At 33.2% G+C, this 18,192-nt stretch overlaps 1 protein-coding gene across 1 annotated transcript; it reads left to right on the forward strand.

The window, feature by feature from the left end:
* The first annotated feature begins 14,584 nt into the window (after positions 1–14,584).
* On the forward strand, positions 14,585–17,407 carry LOC141713102 (cytochrome P450 78A5-like). Its single transcript, XM_074516343.1, has 2 exons — positions 14,585–15,615; positions 16,453–17,407. The coding sequence occupies exons 1-2, from the start codon at positions 14,644–14,646 to the stop codon at positions 17,059–17,061; spliced, it is 1,581 nt and encodes a 526-aa protein (XP_074372444.1). The 5' UTR covers positions 14,585–14,643; the 3' UTR covers positions 17,062–17,407.
* The last annotated feature ends 785 nt before the right edge of the window (positions 17,408–18,192 follow it).

Raw genomic sequence — 18,192 nt, forward strand, 5'->3', positions numbered from 1 at the left:
TATACTGATCAGGGTGACTTCTACTACAAGGTAGTGATCACTTTGACTTAGTTTCTGTAGAGCACTACACTCCCAAAGTTGTCCTGTCTTCAAGTATTCTCTTTTGAGTCTTCATCTGAAACATAAAACCCGTATTCTTGAATATGAATCCTCACTCGACAGTCTTCCTAATGATAATACTGAATTCCCTTTCACGAATCATTGACATCTAGTGCAATGGTCTGGTTCAAATGTGACTAGTTTCGCTCTCAGGACATCGTACTATTTCTTCTCAAATCATTAAGTCTTCTATCAGATATAAACAACTTTACTAAGAATCCTTGAGGTCTTCACACTGATTCTGATAACTGATCTGATAACTGCTTCGAATGACTCCAACCTTATTCTTCCTATGCCTGAACATATTAATGAATTTTATACGGATCACTGTTGACTTCTTCTTCCCTGTAGCTACCAAAATCTTTGTGTATATGCCCAATAAAAAATCTGTACTAATTCTAGTGGAATATAGATTATTTCAAAGTTCTTGTTGAGTTATCCAAACCAGTATTGTTGAGTTATACGTACAACTTCAATCTTGCTCAATAATTCAATCTCGTGGAAACTAACAAGCGAATCAAATACACCTTATTCGAAGCAGACGGCTTCTCATACATGTTTGACAAAACCTTGATCAAACCATAAGTTATCGTTTCCTTGACGATATTGTAAGTAACGTTCTTCACCAAAGTCAAGCTAACTACCCCCAAAGCCTGCATATCTAATAGCTTTCGGTCTTTATCCTTCATTGAAGAAAGTTTCTTCTCTTCCAGTGATTCGTGTAGTTTTTTCTGATACAAATAATCCACAATTTGCATCTTCCAAAACCACAAGACATCAAATTTGTCGATATTTACCTTTCCGTATTCTGCCATCGCTCCCACTTTCCTGAAAACCTAGGCTTTGATACCTCTTGTTGGGCTTTTTCAAAGCAGGCCTAACTCCACATTAGTATGATATTGTCCACTTTTGGCCGAGCCCAAACGGATTTGTTTTTAGTTAACTCCCAAAAGGCCTCATAATAATGGAGTTATTTGGCGGCTTATATTCTAGAAATCTGCCCCTCCCACAAACAATTTGGGACAACTCCCAACAATCTTCCCATTCACACATCGGGCTCGACACTTGTCAAATCTGCCCCCTGGACCCATACTGGAATCCTTCTGGCTTGATGGATCCCTTTAGGACCATAATGGAAGGTCGACCCACCTCCCCCTTAATCCCACCCTGAGTAGCCCATCTACCGCTTTCTAGGTCCATTCTGGAGCCCACGTGAGATTGTTATGGATTGTTATAACCTGAAGCTCTAATAGCAGTTGTTGAGTAATAGAACAACAAAAGCAAAACCCAAAGCGAATAAACAAGAACGAGAAAATAAACAGAAATCACACAAGACAAAGATTTACGTGGTTCAGAAATTCCTACTCCACAAGCCACATTAATTTTGTATTGAGCTCTCACAATTTGTTATGTTATGATTTTACAATACATGAGTATTTATAAGAGAAGAAACTAGACCTAAATCAAATTATAGTCCAAATCTAAAAAATAGAATAATACATAAACTAATTTGAATCTGAATAGTCTATTTCCATGGGCTCAATTAATATACTCCACAAACCTAAAACTTACAAGAAGAACTCGAGTTACATTCGAGATTTAATAACTATAAGATCAAACGACTTGCAAGTCATATTTAAAAAAACCAAAACAATTAACCTAAGGTCATAAGCCATAACCATCCACCATGCTCAATTAACACATAAGAACATGTTTAAACACATAATTTGATATTAACAATATCATACCCATCATGATCTAATCATAAAAACCAAATATAGCAAAAATCAGAAAATTCAATATTAAATTTGATAACATTAAATCGCAGATTACAGGTCCTAAACGATGTCAAACGCCTTTTCGATGAACGTTTTACTTTCCGAAGAGGTACTCGTTCACAAAAATCGGACACCAGATCCGGATCTCAGCAAATCTGTTGTATCTGATTCAGAATCGTATCAAGTACGATTCTCATAATAGGAATAAAAATAAATCATGTATATATCAGTATATATATAGATTATATAATCATCATATGATTAAACAACTCTCATGAATATCATATATTCAAAACATATATATACACATATACATAAACATAACAGTATGTAAAATATACAAAATCGCATATATAATAGTCATGGAAGATTGTATACATGTTATCATCGTAAAACCAGTAAACACATAAATGAAATAAACACTTTCCGCAAGTAGCTCTGATGTCATTGAAGGGTTTCGAGGTATAAAACGCAACGAAAACTGTAATTAAAACCGTGAAAAAGCATAATTTTCGAAACCACCGCATGATTCATACAAAAAATAGATATTTAATTCGTAGATCGGATTGTTTAACTTAAAAAGCTTTAAAAATTGGTTGACTAATAAGATCCAAATCTTGTTCAATCACCACGCACCCCGCTCTCGCGATCTACGCTCTATTGGTATCCACACGAATGCTTGAATGCGAGGATTGAATGTGTACTAGCACTAAATTGTTTTTTCTTGCTCTCTCCATCTTCTTTCTTGGTGGTTAGGATTTTCAAATCAAAGTTCTGCATACAAAATCAGCCACACAATATATATTATATATAGGGTAGAAAAATGAATTATAACTCTTGACTAATTAGGAGTTATTATTCATTCTAAATTCCCATATATATTATACTTAAGTCTCACTTAATTATTTAATAAATAACTTTCATAATTAATATTAGTAAATTCAAATATTATTAATTATCTAATTAATTTAGTCAAACTTAATTAATATTATAAATAATTCAAATTACTTTAATTTAATTTAAAACCAATTTAAATTAAATAATCATTCAAGCATTTTTTGTGTGTGACCCTATAGGTTATTATTATGTTGGCAACGAATTTTAAATCTAATTTAAAATCGTAAATAATGAGCGGCATCTAGTAATACATCATTGCTACCCAAGTAATAATAACTAAATCGGTGACCGATTGAACCTTTCGTGAATAATGTACAATGTAATATAATCCATTTAACCACATATTATAGATTAAACTAGAGGCATGTTAATGTGTCATCCTCATCAAAGTTTAATCCAAGTTTCATTGATCAATGAGTAAAACTATCATATCAAATCAACATTTGAGTGTGGCCACGCATTTCAAAGTCTAGCTCAAACAAGAGGTCAATAATATCACATCTAAAATTAGGAGGGTTAAATTATTTCTAGATCATTCACATTTCTCATAATATACCCGAAATACACTTTTATCATTACCCGGTCAAAGGTAACTTTAAATATAATCAAAGTACATTAATTCTCATATAAAAATATAATGATTTCAAGTCTAAGAACCATTACATCATTATCATAGTAAAAATTACTTATGGAACAACAGACATGTAGAATCTCACATTGGGTATGTCCAGCACCATGTACATTTACACATGCTTGTGTTTTTTACTTTAGTATCACTATAACTTATTATTAATGAGATGTGATCATTAGTCAAAAAATACACCATTATTAATGTATTATTATTATCCCTTACTAATAATAATTAACTAGGAACTTTAGGAATATTGATACTATTCTCATAATCTCAATTCTAAGTCACGTACTTAGAGATATAGAATTTATTTCATAATCCAAGGAAATTTATTAATCTAACATATATATCGCAGTAAATTAAAACATATCAAATTATAAAGAGAATAATCGATAGAACATAAACATTAATAATCCAAATATCTTTAACTAAAATGTTATAGTATTGTCTCTAGGGCACAAACACTAACAAGAGCTCCATCTCTTATCCTATATGACTGAGACGGAGCCGTGTAAGACTAATCTTGGGTAACTCTCTATTATGTAAGGTACTATTTTGCTGAAATAATAACACCATTTAGAGAATCATAATACCATTTCAAACCTTTGCATTCCTCAACTTCCAGATAGCCCAGCAAATAGTAGCAATTGTTACCCTTCTATCCTTACTAGAACCATCAAAAATCCCCTATAACCACCTAAAAAACCATCTCCCAACTCTTGAGTGATATCTGGAATGATTGCACTCCAAATCTGCATAGCTTTAGGGCAGGTAACTAATGTGTGCATGATTGTTTCCTCCTATCCATTGAACATTGGACAAATATCTTGAACATGGACGTTCTTCTGTTTGAGCCTCGACATGGTTGGTAGACAACTCGAAGCTGCTATCCACAAAAGATTCAGAATTTTAGCTACGGCTTTAATTATCCATAGCTTACACCAAAGACTCGAGTTATCTTCCACATTCCATAGACATTTTGTGCTTGTAACAATTTATACGCACTACTAACTGATTATAAGCATTAATCCAGAATTTTCCAAGCTCCGGTAGATTTTATCATCCACTATACTGTCCCAAAGTTGAATATTAAACACGAGTCTTTGGTCCGTGTCATTCAGAAGATCCTTAACCAAAATGTATTCCACTCTCTTCTTTCTATACTCATTAGTGAGGTCACTTTGTTTTGAATCAATGTATGTGAGACCATAGAAACATACGGGTTATCAGCCACACCAAAACATGGTTGCCCACAATTATCAATTTTATTTTCGGGACCAACCAACCACCTGGATCCATTTTTAATCAAAGTTTTGGCTTTCTAGATATTTCTCCACACAAAACTGGGATTGTTACTCGGAGTGGCTCTTAAAAAATACCCTTTAGTGAAATACCGAGCCTTGAATACTTTACTCACCATGCCATCTAGGTTAGTTAAAAATCGCCAACCTTGCTTTCCAAGCATGGCTAGGTTTAAATCTCGAAAATTACGGAACCCCAAACCACCATTTGCTTTATGTCTACTCATTCTAGCTCAACTCATCCAATGTATACTTGTACTTCCATTTGTGTTCGATTTCCATTAGTATTTGGACAATTTTCTCTCAATATCTTTCGTAATCTCCAGCGGTAATAAAAATACTCATTGTGAAACTTGGAAGAGTTTAAGACACATTTCCGATGAGAACCCCCTTCCCTCCTTGTAAAATCAACCTCGCATCCCAGCTTTGGACCTTTTTTGTATCATTATTCTTCAGGTATCCCAATATAGCTGCTTTATTTCTCCCCAATATACTCAGTAATCCCAGATACTTGGTCCTCTCATCTGCTTCTTCCATCTTCAACACTCCATAGATACTTCTCCAATTAGCCACAATAGTATTAGTGCTAAAGAGCACTGACGACTTCGTCGAGTTTACTTATTGCCCCATTATTTTTTCGAAGGTGTCTAATATTTCCAACATACGAGTGGCTTCCTCCTCATTAGATCTATAGTATATATAACAATCATCCGCAAATAACATATGTGTTATTTGAGGGGCCTTTCTACAAACTTTCACCCCATGAAACCACTTTCTTGACTCATATTTCTAAATTTATGTAGATAGTCCTTGAGCGCACAAGATGAACAGGTACGGTGACAGTGGATCATACTGTCAAATTCTACGCGTAGGCAAGATTGGCCCCATTTCTCTACCAGCACGAGTAATATTAGAGCATGTCCAGTGGTGGGGGTCACTTTCCCCCTTCCCACTTACACATTTTTGCCACCTCACACCCAAATGGTTTTATAAAAAAAGTGACCCGCATTCATACAATGCTAGAAGCCCACTTCCCATATTTTGTAGGACCCATTATATTATTATTATAATATATATTTAATATAATGAATTTATTAGTATATACATCTTTTTTTAATTTTATATCAATATGATTTTTCTTCATTTTTTACACAGTAGATTGAATTCAATCTACTGCATCGTTGATATTAATTAGTAACAGTAGTTTGAATTCTGTGAATATGGAAATTGGTATTGAGTATTTATAGGAAAAAAATTATGACCGTTTTAAAATTTACGTTACAAATGTTTACGTTATATTAACGTTATAAAAGCAAAACAGAGCTGTGTAAACTGGAAAAGTAAAAGGAGTGAATGATTCTGAGTACATCATTTCTATCAACATATATTAAATTAATCAAATGGGATAGTCCCAGCATGGAGGGACTGCCCATTTTGCTTCTGTTTCCTCCAACGACAAAGTAGTCCCATTTTCCATCTCCTGACCCGGTTCACGTGGCCCGAGGCAGAAGCAACCCCGCGTTGTTGTTGCTCTTATACCTGACTGACATAGCACCCTGTAAAATTAGATGTACCCACCAGATATGAAACCCCACTTTATACAACATAGCTCATAGATAGTCCCAGTCAATTTTATCGTACGTTTCACTCATGCTAACTTGATCGTCGTATCACCCTCCTTTCCTCGAATGTTTCTTTTCAAATGATGCATGATTTCGTAAGATATCATAATGTCATCTGAAATCAACCTATCAAGCATGAATGCACTCTGATACTCCGTTATCAAATTCTGCAAGAAGCCTTTTATTATGTTTGCCATATATTTTGATACTATTTTTGCAAGAACAGTAAATAGAGAAATCGGACTTAAATCTCCCATTTCTGTTGGACTCTTCTTCATCGGAGTCAAGACTACATTAGTTTCATTGAGTTCATGAGGCATAACCCCATCCTGAAAGAATCTCATAACTAGTCCAACCACGTATTCCCCCCACAACCGACCAGTTCTGGCCCGAGAGATTTTTCCGGGTGCATTTGGAACAACGTGTGTTTAGCCTCCTCGTGTGTAACAGCCTACATCAGTCTTTCATTCTGAATCGTGGTAATTGCTCGTGGTATAGAGTCAACGACTTCCTCCCATTGCGCATTAACAGTGCTAAACAATTTTGTGTAGTACTCTGTAATGACCCTTGAAAGACCATTCTCACAATCACACCACTTTCCTTCGATATTTTTTTCAGCTTAAGAATTTGATTAGTACGTCTTCTAGTGGTGGTCGATGCATGGAAATAATGACTATTCTAATCAGCGGCTTGAAGGCAGAGCTGTTTAGACCTCTGCCTCCAGAAAATCTCTCGATGTCCAAGAGTTAGTTAAAACTTCCTTTAAGCTTCATCAAACTTTACAATAACATGCAAGCCTCTCATGTTCTGAAACTTCTTTAATTCTACTTTTCAATTTTTAATAGTGCTACTGAAGTTACTCGTAATCTCATTACCCCACTTCTTAAGCTGTTCACTACACTTTTTAATTTTCTGCTGAATTGATTCATCTTTAGCTCCTTCCAACTTTCCTGAACCACCTAAAAACACATAGGTTCAAGTAATCATGCATTCTCAAATTGAAATTTTTCCTTCTTTTTGTCCAGTTATGATTTCTTTGAAATTAAAAATATTGGACTATGATCGGACGTAGAACCTTATAATTTGTACAACTTGGCCAACAGGAACAAGTTCAGCCACTCCTGAGAAGTCACTGCACTGTCAAGGCGCACTTCTATCCATTCATGTTTTCCACGTCCCATTTCCTATGTAAATTGGTGCCCTGCAATCTTCATATCTCTCAGACCAAGATCAGCCACTGCTTCATTAAAACCTTCAATCAACCAACATGGGCATGGATCTCCACCTCGTTTATCCTTTCAAAAGAAAACATATTAAGGTAGATTAGAGTCTCTTGATAAGTTCCTTAACTGATCCCACGTGCTTGTACGATGGTTTCTAATCGGTTCCCCGTAAAGGCTTGTTAATCTCCACCTTTAATATCCCTCCTCATTTGCTTCTATGTCAATATGATTCCATGAAAAACTCATAACTCTAGCTTAATCTTTCTCCTTCTAAAATAAGGCCAACCCTCTGCTTCTACCTTGTGGTTCTACCACAAATAAACCTTCAAAACCTAACTTACATCGTATAAACTCCAACTTATATGTCCTTCTAACAATTTCACACAAATAGTAAAAATGGACTTTTCCTATCTCACCATCTCAGTAAGGAATTGAACATTTCCGCAAAGTCCGAGACCCTGACAGTACCAACTCAAAATACTCATAATGATGGGCGGGTCTGCATAGCAGAGCCCGGCATAAGCAAGTTTTTTGGATTCGGAGTCCAACATGTTCTCATCATTTGGGCTTTGTGTTGGTGAAGGCCCAATTAATTTATTATTTACATGAGCTTTATTTAATTTAAAATTAGCAACATTATTGTTATAAAATAAAAATATCATAGTGATGTATGGGCCCAAATGTATTTATATCGGAAAATTTACTTCATATATATAGCGGAGCTTTTTCGTGATATGATATACTATATATTATATATATTTATTGTACAATATGCCTCATTCGATTTTACTATAAATATATTTGCCATTTTATAGTGAAAGATAATTTTGAATGTGGAATAAAATTGCATGTGTGTATTATTTACCGGTTGCACCATAAATAGTTGTGGTCGCATTGTATTAAAAAACAGGTTTTATTAATTTTTTAATCGATTGCTTTAGTGAATTTTGGATGTTTAAACAATGTGAACCGCACGAATAAATTAATTTCTCCCACATAAATATAGGAGTACAAGGGTCGTTCTTCTAATGATGATTCATGCCCAATGGAAGTACATGCATGAGTGAATCTCCAGCTATAGAATATGACAGTTTGTACTTGGGTATCTTGCATGCTTGTCTTTACACTCCCTCGACATCATTCAGAATCCTTCCATAATCTTTTCATCACTTCCATTTTTCATTCCACGTTAATTTGTTCAGTAGTACAGGCCTGCTAGAATAAAAACTCTATTATTTAGTTGCTAGCTACTTAAACCTCAGGCTCCAGAGAGTTCCAACAAAACATTCAACAATAATAATGTACCGGTATATGGTTTCCTCAGGACGTGGAGTCGTGGAGAGATTCCAGTCACATAGTAGCATGGTACAATTAAGTTTCACGTGAGAATAGAAACAATACACAATTATACATAGCTCAGGCAAGCTAAAGGGGTGTTGATAAATGATAATGATGATGGTGAATGAGTAGGTTTAGAATGTTATGAGCCACAATATGACATTATTGCTTGCTGCTGCTGCAAACGGCGCGTCAGAAGTACTGTAAATTACTACTGCATGCTCTCTACTGTTTAACAGATTCTTTGAGAGAATCTTTAAAGTTTATTTAGCAATAAGAAAATCTGAAAAGTCTGCTTGGCCTAGAGTATAGATATACGAAATGAGTTTTGTGTTTCAATTTTAACCCTTCACGGTACTTCAGGCTCTCAAACTCTGGACTATCGCTATGCTCCGGTTCACAAGAGCAGTGCCGACCCTTGGGGTAGGGGTGAGGAAAACCGCACAAATCGCAAAAATCGTCCGCACCGCACCAATCCGCACCGCAAAACGTGATTTTTAATTTTCGTGGTGTGGTTGCGGTTTGAATTTTTAATAAACCGCGCGGTACGGTGCGGGTTGTGATTTTAAATTTTCGAAATGCGGTTCAAACCGCACCGCACCGCAACGCAATATTTAATATATATATAATACTTATATTTCATGATTCCATTTATTAAGTCGGATTCCATTTAACATACTAGGGATGCTTACTTAGTAATCATCTTGTTCTGCAAGACCAATTGTTGCGTGGAGATCATCCTATATGTGTTTCTTCAAAAATAATGAGACACATGGTACAAAACCGCCTATTTAATAGTGAACTTATTTAATTGCCGAGCCAAGTTTCTACGTTAAACTTTACAGTGTGGAATTTCTAATTTGTATTATTGAAGAATATTGGCGACTTTGTTATATTATTCGGAAATTTAATTAAATTTAGATTTTGTATTTATTTAAAATTTTCGGACTTGTAATGTATAAATCGCAGTGAACTGCACCACACCGCACCGCATTTTTGTGGTGTGGTTTATGCGGTTTTTGAGGGTACGCGGTGTCGTTGCAGTTTAGAAATTTGATCAAACCGCATGTGCGGTTTGGTTTGCGGTTTGAGGAAAAAACCGCATCGCCCGCACCGCGCTCACCCCTAGGTTAGGGCATTACCTAGACTAGGGGCACCAAATTTTTTTAGTATATATATATGTATCATTAGGTGTAACTTTTTAGGTGTTTGAGAAAAGAGAAACTTCAAATCTCTAACACTTTATGCTGTTGTTTAGTATGATTTCTTATCTTTTATTCAAGTTTTCTTTAACGAAATGATTTATCTTATTTATGATTAAAAAAGTTACAAATTATAAGTAGCTAAATAAATCACAAATTTTATCTTTTTGTTACATAAATAAGTTGTATATAAATTTTAATTATTCATGTATACAAGAAGTAAGAGATATATAATATGGGCGGGCTTGTGCACCCTAGAAAAGAGAACAAAATAGAAAATTTTAAAATTTACTTGGTTATTTTCGAAGAGAAAAAATGAAAAGAAATTCTAGCAATTTTATTTTCACAACCTTATTTTTGAATAATGACATGATTAAGGAGATATTCTCTAATAAATTAATTATTCAAATAATTCCCCCCACATCTTGTTCTTCAAAATTTATTTTATTTTTCTACCATAAAAACTCGAAAACGTATAGGAGAATATTTTGTTTCCTTCCCTTCTCCTCCTTTCTCTTCTAACCCTAAAAGCATATGGAAAAGAGTGTACAAGTCCTGGCAAAGGTGTCAAGCGTAAAATAAATATTACAGCTGTCTCCTATCATTGATTCTTTAAAATAATATAATACTAGTATATAACTTGAACGATGCAGGTTGTTTTTTATAAATAATTTGAACCTTATATCTCTTAAAAAATATTATTTTTTTACATAATTTTAATATGTTATTCATATGATTCAAAACTTATACTTTTTAAATAATACTAATTTTTGAGAATATAATACTAATTTTTAAGAATAAATCTAACGATTCTTGTCGATTTGATGTGACGACTCTAAATTTAGTGATCAACAACCACCAACAACCAAATTTTTAATATTTCGTTTTTAATATAATAGTATAAATATTATAGATGTTAGTAAGTTATATTATATCGATTAATTTGTCAAATTCAATAATATTCTTTATATTATCTCTTAATTCATAATTTATTACGTAACAAACCAATTTCATTATAACAAAAAGTTGTAGGCAAATTGGTGCACATGGAAATTTGATTAATGAAATATAAGTCTAAAGCTGTTAGTTTGCCCTTCAAATTTAGTATACATAAAGTGACTTTCAAAATTAAACTTCGTTCTTAGCAATGCTCATTCACTTTTTTTATTTAAGAAGATACTATTATATATTCACCACCTCTTGCACATTGCGGAACTAAAATTATAAAATATTCAAGGTTAAAATGATTTATCTTTACTTTTTAAGTTATCCAGGGGTTTAATGTACAATTTTACAAATTTTGAACTAAAAATTGTGACTTTATAAAAAAAAATCTTACTAAAAAATATATTTTATAGCCGGGGTTTTACCCTAAATTTGCCCCTTGCTACTCTTTTGTGTATATTAATCAATTTTTAGCAGTTAAAATGTATTTATCCACAGTTAAATACACAGTTAAGAGCAATTTCAATGGGCAGACAATTTAGAAGCGTTTAAACAAAGAAATAATCCAAGTCAGGGCAGGTGGATAAATTTATACGCAACAAATGTTAGTATAATAAAGGTGATAAAGTACTTAGAAGCAAGAGGATTATTTTGAACTATATAAATTTGTAAAACATACGCATCAAATGCTAAGACAACGATTAATGAAAAGTGAAGATAAATAGAATATTAAACCCCAAGAAACAAGGGAAAGTTTAACTAAAAGACCACACAAATAACATGGATGCAACATGAGTGATTACTTTAGAAAGAAGATAAAGATGTTAGTAAAACATACCGGTAAAGGACATATAACAGACTCCGTAAAACTAATCAAAGGAAGGCGGCGCCGTAACGGCTTCCCCAATCTTCTGCACCTTATCCCTTTTTCTACCCTGCCATATTGCCATGCACTGCAGATCTATACCGTTTGTTATAGATCAAAATGATTAAAAAGAGAAATGTATTTATAAAACGCTTTCTTTATTGTGTGATCATGGCCGGTGCTATAATTCCGATCAAATGAGCCGATGAGCCAGAGTCTCGAACTCGATGTAATTCGAGTGAGATTAATTGAATTGAGTCGAGTTAATTTGTTTAATTAATTGGGTTTAAATCTCTATGTAAACTCGACTCTTTAATTTTACAAGTCAAGTCGGCTCGTTTCGTTTAGTTAAATAGTCAATTTTAACAAGTTGGTTTAATTTTATACTTAATCGAGCTTAAATTTCTAATCGATTTCAGATTACTTAATTTCACGAGTTAACTCGTTTAATTAAACGAACCAGAACATTTACCCGAACTCAGCTCATTTACCTAAACGAGACGTGTCAAGTCCACTTAACGAGTTCAAACCAAGCGAGCTCGCGTGATGCTTGATTCGAATTACACTTTAAACAATGGAAAGATGCTAAATGCGAAAATTTATAAATTTAATTTATTTTAATTGACTGTTATTTTTAATAAAGGTCCATACATGCACGCACAAAAATGAGGCCAATCAAGATAAGTTAAAATTATAATTTTTCACATTTAAAATGTGTAAATGGGAACACACTAACAAACCCTTTATAAAAAGAGGCGGTTGGCTTTTTTCTTTTTTATTAATATGGTTTATAATTTTAAAATTAAATACTTGTTTAAAAATATTCTCGGGTGAGCTCGAATTAGGACTTTAATAATTGAGTGAAATTAAGTATAGTAATTAATTCTTAACCACAACTTTTAAGCCCGGTATAATGCCAATTATGACTAACGTTTTCAAGAATTAAAGGTGGTTGGGGCAATACTTGCTAACCCGTTGGTTAAAAAGATAGGGAACTACTAAAATTTGATATAAAAGGGGATAGAGAGTTTCAACGGGATTAATTATAATAACAAATAAGTATAATTATTTCTTAATAGAATTTTGATTTAGCAAATATAACTAATGAAACATAATTATCTAAATTGTTTAACTAAGAAAAGTGATAGGTGGGAGTTCTATATTTCTAACATATTATATATGATATGTGTCTGCCAGATATTATAGTTAAAGACTCTCTATTATTAGAGTCTGGAAATGCTCTTAAAACTACATTTTAATCAGCAATCTTACAAATATTTATTCTCTAAATTTAGCAAAATATCGTTTTGTAGCTAAGTCATTACTCCAAATATTGTACAACAAATTCCCTCACTCAACCTATCTTTTCATAACCCCACTATTTTTTTTGAGAGATAGTAAGTTTATAAAATGGTTTTGATCAAAAAAAAAAAAGTTTATAAAATGGTACTCAATTTTAAATATATTTTGGAGAATGAACATGAAAAGAGAGAATAAGACTTTCCAAGTTGCTGCTCCTCCCTTTACCCTTTTTCAAACACTAACCGGTAACGAGCCACTGGACCACGGTCAAGCTCATTGATGTTCTCTTAAAAAGGTTAACTATTATGTTCATCAGGCCCTTGATCCAGTAATTAGATAATAAGAGTATTAATTCATTTTAAGTTTTAGCTGAACTTGAATAACTAACAACAGTTTGATAAATAAAATTTTAATATGAAATTAAAACAAGCCTGGGATTATGTCACGAAAACTATCTCACGAAGGTACAGCAAACAGGAGCAAAAGGTCTGGCTCATTTTCAAATCTTGGATTAAATTAAATGATAAATGATGACTTTTAATATTAACCTCATGCTTTAACCTATCCGTACATTAGCATTTTACCTTTTCTCTGTGTATTTTTTTAAATTCTTATATTTTAATATATTGTTTTAATAAGATATTATAAATACTTTTACTTAAATTTATAATTATTCAGTATTGAGATTACACCTTTACTTTGCGTTGTCTCTTACTCATGATCAAGTGATCAACCCTATTTTCTTATACACCCTTCACCCTTCAGGCAACATAATTTATTCAAATTAAACATATCATTTTTTTATCATTATATTTGTAATATATATATATATATATATATATCATGGTAAAGAATTATCTAATAGCTTACCTTATATTTTATTCAAAAATATTTATCTATAAATTTAAATTTTCAGATATTGACAAATTTTAATTTACCTTAATTTTATAAGTGTTTAATTTAGTTATTGTTTATTTAATAATTTGATATAAATTTTGTAATTGAAATAGGTAAATGATGTTATGTATTATGATATGTTAAAATTTAACAAATAATTATTATATTAAATTTAAAAATATCTGAAATAGCACCGAAAATAATCTATTTTTTTAAAAATACTAATATAGAAATGTATAATATAGATGATTTAATTTATGTATACAATTTTTATAATTTGTTCAACTAACTCTAAAATCATGAGGTCATTATTTTGGAAATTTTAACAATTTTTTGGTGTGAACTTTGAGGAATTTTAACAATTTTCTGGAGCATGTACGATTGTAAGATAGCCCTGGTAAACTTTTAACCATGGTTAAAAATGAATATCTTGCAACCTACTTTAACCTCTATATAACAGCCCCTCCCACACTCTTCGTCTCCTCACCCCTACCTTCTCTCTCTCTTACAAATCTTTCACTTTTCTAACGTTTCTCAACTACAATGTCTTCTCAAAATCTTGTTTTTCTCATTCCACTAAATGGTCTTTCATCTCTCTTTTCAAGTCTTCAACTTTTCACTTGTTTCATCACTTTTCTTGCTGTGTTTTGCTTTTGGCTTTCACCTGGTGGCCTTGCTTGGGCTCTTTCAAAAGCCAAAACAACAGCAAAATCTGCTATTCCTGGCCCTTCTGGCTTACCCCTTTTGGGCCTTGTTTTCAGTTTCACTAATGGCTTGACTCATAGAGTTTTAGCCCAGTTGGCTCAATCATTCAAAGCTTCATCGTTGATGGCATTCTCAGTTGGGTTCACTCGTTTTGCCATTTCAAGCCAACCCGAGTCTGCGAAAGAGATTCTTAACAGTGTTTGTTTTGCGGATAGGCCTGTTAAAGAATCTGCTTATGAGCTTTTGTTTCATAGGGCAATGGGGTTTGCACCTTATGGTGAGTATTGGAGAAACTTGAGGAGAATTTCATCGACCCATTTGTTTAGTCCTAAAAGGGTTGCTCATTTTGGTGAGTTTAGGAGAGAGATTGGTGATGAAATGGTGAGTGAAATCAAGAATTTGATGGTGAAAAATGGTGTGATTGAGGTGAGAAAAGTGCTTCATTTTGGGTCATTAAACAATGTGATGAAGACTGTGTTTGGTAAAAAATATGAGTTTAATATTGAAAATGGTGATGGGGTTGAGCTAGAAAGTTTAGTTAGTGAAGGGTATGAGTTACTTGGTACTTTTAACTGGAGTGATCATTTTCCTGTTTTGAGATGGATGGATTTTCAAGGTGTGAGAAAAAGGTGTAAGGATTTGGTTGGGAAAGTTAATGTTTTTGTTGGGAAGATCATAGATGAGCATGGGGTTAAAAGAGGTCAGGAGATTGTTGCTGTTGAGGAAGGTTGTGGTGATTTTGTTGATGTTTTACTTGATTTGGAGAAGGAAAATAAGCTCACTGATTCAGATTTAATTGCTGTTCTTTGGGTAACTTTTTCTCTCCTTGTTCTTTTTATTTACCTACTTCTGTTTTGATCAAGTTTTATGACTGTTCTCTTTTAGCAGCATTAGTTTCTTTATGTTTACAAGGCATTTATTGAGTTCATTTATGAAGTTTCTTTTCAGTTATTCCTGATATGTAGTCATAATGATAGCATGTTATAACTTTTGTTGTCAGTTGATGCGAAAAAGTTTATAACCTTTTATACAAGGGCAGTTCACATTAACAAAGTTATTTTTCAAGTTATTTTTGGTCACCTGTCAAGATTCTTTACCATGTAGAAAAACTAGTAATCTTTGGTAGGTTCACTATATGTGTATCACTTTATCAGAACTCCTCGTAACAATAATTTATACAGACACGGATGTAAAATTCATGTCAGGTAGATCCGGAAATTATATTTCAGCGAATTTCGGAATTTTTTAGAATATTATCCTAATATTTTTAATTTTTATGTAAGCACTATCTACTATTTCTTAAAAATATTAATGGTGAAAAAATAAAATTTGTTTACATTCTCCCCTGTTGTATGTATAGTAATTGATTGTGACAGTTTGTTGGTATTTACCTGGAACTGTTGTATAAAACCATTTTTTTTGTGTTGATTTTTAGCTAGTACCTGTGTGTATATTTTATTTTAAGCTTGTTGTATTCAAATATATGGAGAATCTGAATCTTTTTTTCACTCCTTTTAGGCCAGTGATAGGACAGATGTTACTTTTTCTTATTCTCCTTTGTTGCATTATGTTCCAATATATACCATCTTTTATGTGGGCAATAATTAAAATTATTGAAATATAGTAACTTCTTATTTTTCATTTCAGGAAATGATCTTTAGAGGTACTGATACTGTGGCAATCCTCCTAGAATGGATTCTTGCAAGAATGGTTATGCATCCTGAAATTCAAGCCAAGGCTCAATCTGAAATTGACAATGTTGTGGGGAAAACCCGAACCGTATCGGATTCGGATCTTCAAAACCTTCCTTACCTTAGTGCAATTGTCAAGGAAACTCTCAGAGTCCACCCTCCTGGCCCTCTCCTCTCTTGGGCTAGGCTTGCCATTCATGACACTCATGTTGGTGAGCACTTCATTCCAGCTGGAACAACAGCCATGGTGAACATGTGGGCCATCACGCATTCGAATGAAATCTGGCCCGAGCCAGAGGTTTTTAAACCTGAAAGGTTCTTGGAGGAGGATGTAGCCATTATGGGCACTGACCTTAGGTTGGCTCCATTTGGTGCTGGAAGGAGGGTGTGCCCGGGTAAGGCTATGGGCTTAGCCACTGTTCAGCTGTGGTTAGCCCAAATGCTCCAAAGCTTTAACTGGCACAATGCTGCTGCTGATGATCACGGTGTGGATTTGTCTGAGTGCTTAAAGTTGTCATTGGAGATGAAAAAGCCTTTAGTCTGCAGAGCTGTGGCCAGGGTTTGAAGAATATTGGTGCTTATATGATTTACTCCATGATTTTGGGAAGCTTTTACATGGGTAGATTATATTTAATTACTACTAGCTAATTATCTACTATTAGGTACTCCAAACATGATCTCAGTTTGTGTTTGGTGGGTCATTAATAAGTATTATGGATTGTTTGTTTTCGGGGGATGAAGGTTTAGAAGATTGTGTAAGGACATGTTTGGCTGTGTAGTAATTAGGAAAGTTGGTTTCATGACAATGTACACAGCTTTGTTGGATTCTAATTAGTGATATGGTATTAGTGCTTTTGCATTTTATATGCATGGCCCTGTCTAATTATAATCTGATGCTATTTGATATTGAAGGGGGCTCTCTTGAAGTTCAATGTTACATCTTTCTGTTTCTGTCACCTCATTTATGGTTATGTTAATTTATATTATATGCATCATCTCAAGATTTAAATTTTGTTTTTAATGTTTTAAGAACCGGTACTTTTAAATGTATTCTTGGCAATTCAAGACACCCAATTGTGCAAACAGCAAAAGGAATAAAGATGACTTCATTTTCCTTGTTTGTTTACCCTCAAAAGTCTCGTCTTTTTCTCCCCAAGCTTCCTTAGTACATGTTCACTCGAGCATTATGTTCTATCCTTGCATAGCCTTTTTTACCTGTGAAAATTATGTACACGGTGGTTTTTTTTAACAAATATGATTATAGGCTTACAAATGAGTAGGGGTGAGTGAGTATCGAATTTATGATCAAATCTAAAATAATATATGAAAATTTTTTAACTACTTAAACTATTCAATCGTGCGCACTCCCTCGATTTTTTTAGTTATCGCTTAACTTTTTTCATATATTTTTCTTATCAATAGCTACCCTTTAGGCCCTTACAATTTAAAAAAAAATCAAATAATTGAAGAATAAGAACCTAAACACAACAAATAAGTGGGTGTTTATTTTATATTACGTAAGAATACATATATACACATACCAGCCTAAAATCCTTGCTAATTCGATACATGAATTATTTTTTAATATTATATAATTTTTGAATTTAATATTGAAGTGAAAATTTTAAACTAAAATTTATTTATTAGAAATTTTTGTTAATATAATTTGATAATTACTCCCTCCATCTCATATCAG

This window comes from Apium graveolens, chromosome 3 (assembly GCF_009905375.1).
Source record: "Apium graveolens cultivar Ventura chromosome 3, ASM990537v1, whole genome shotgun sequence".
Taxonomy (NCBI): domain Eukaryota; kingdom Viridiplantae; phylum Streptophyta; class Magnoliopsida; order Apiales; family Apiaceae; genus Apium; species Apium graveolens.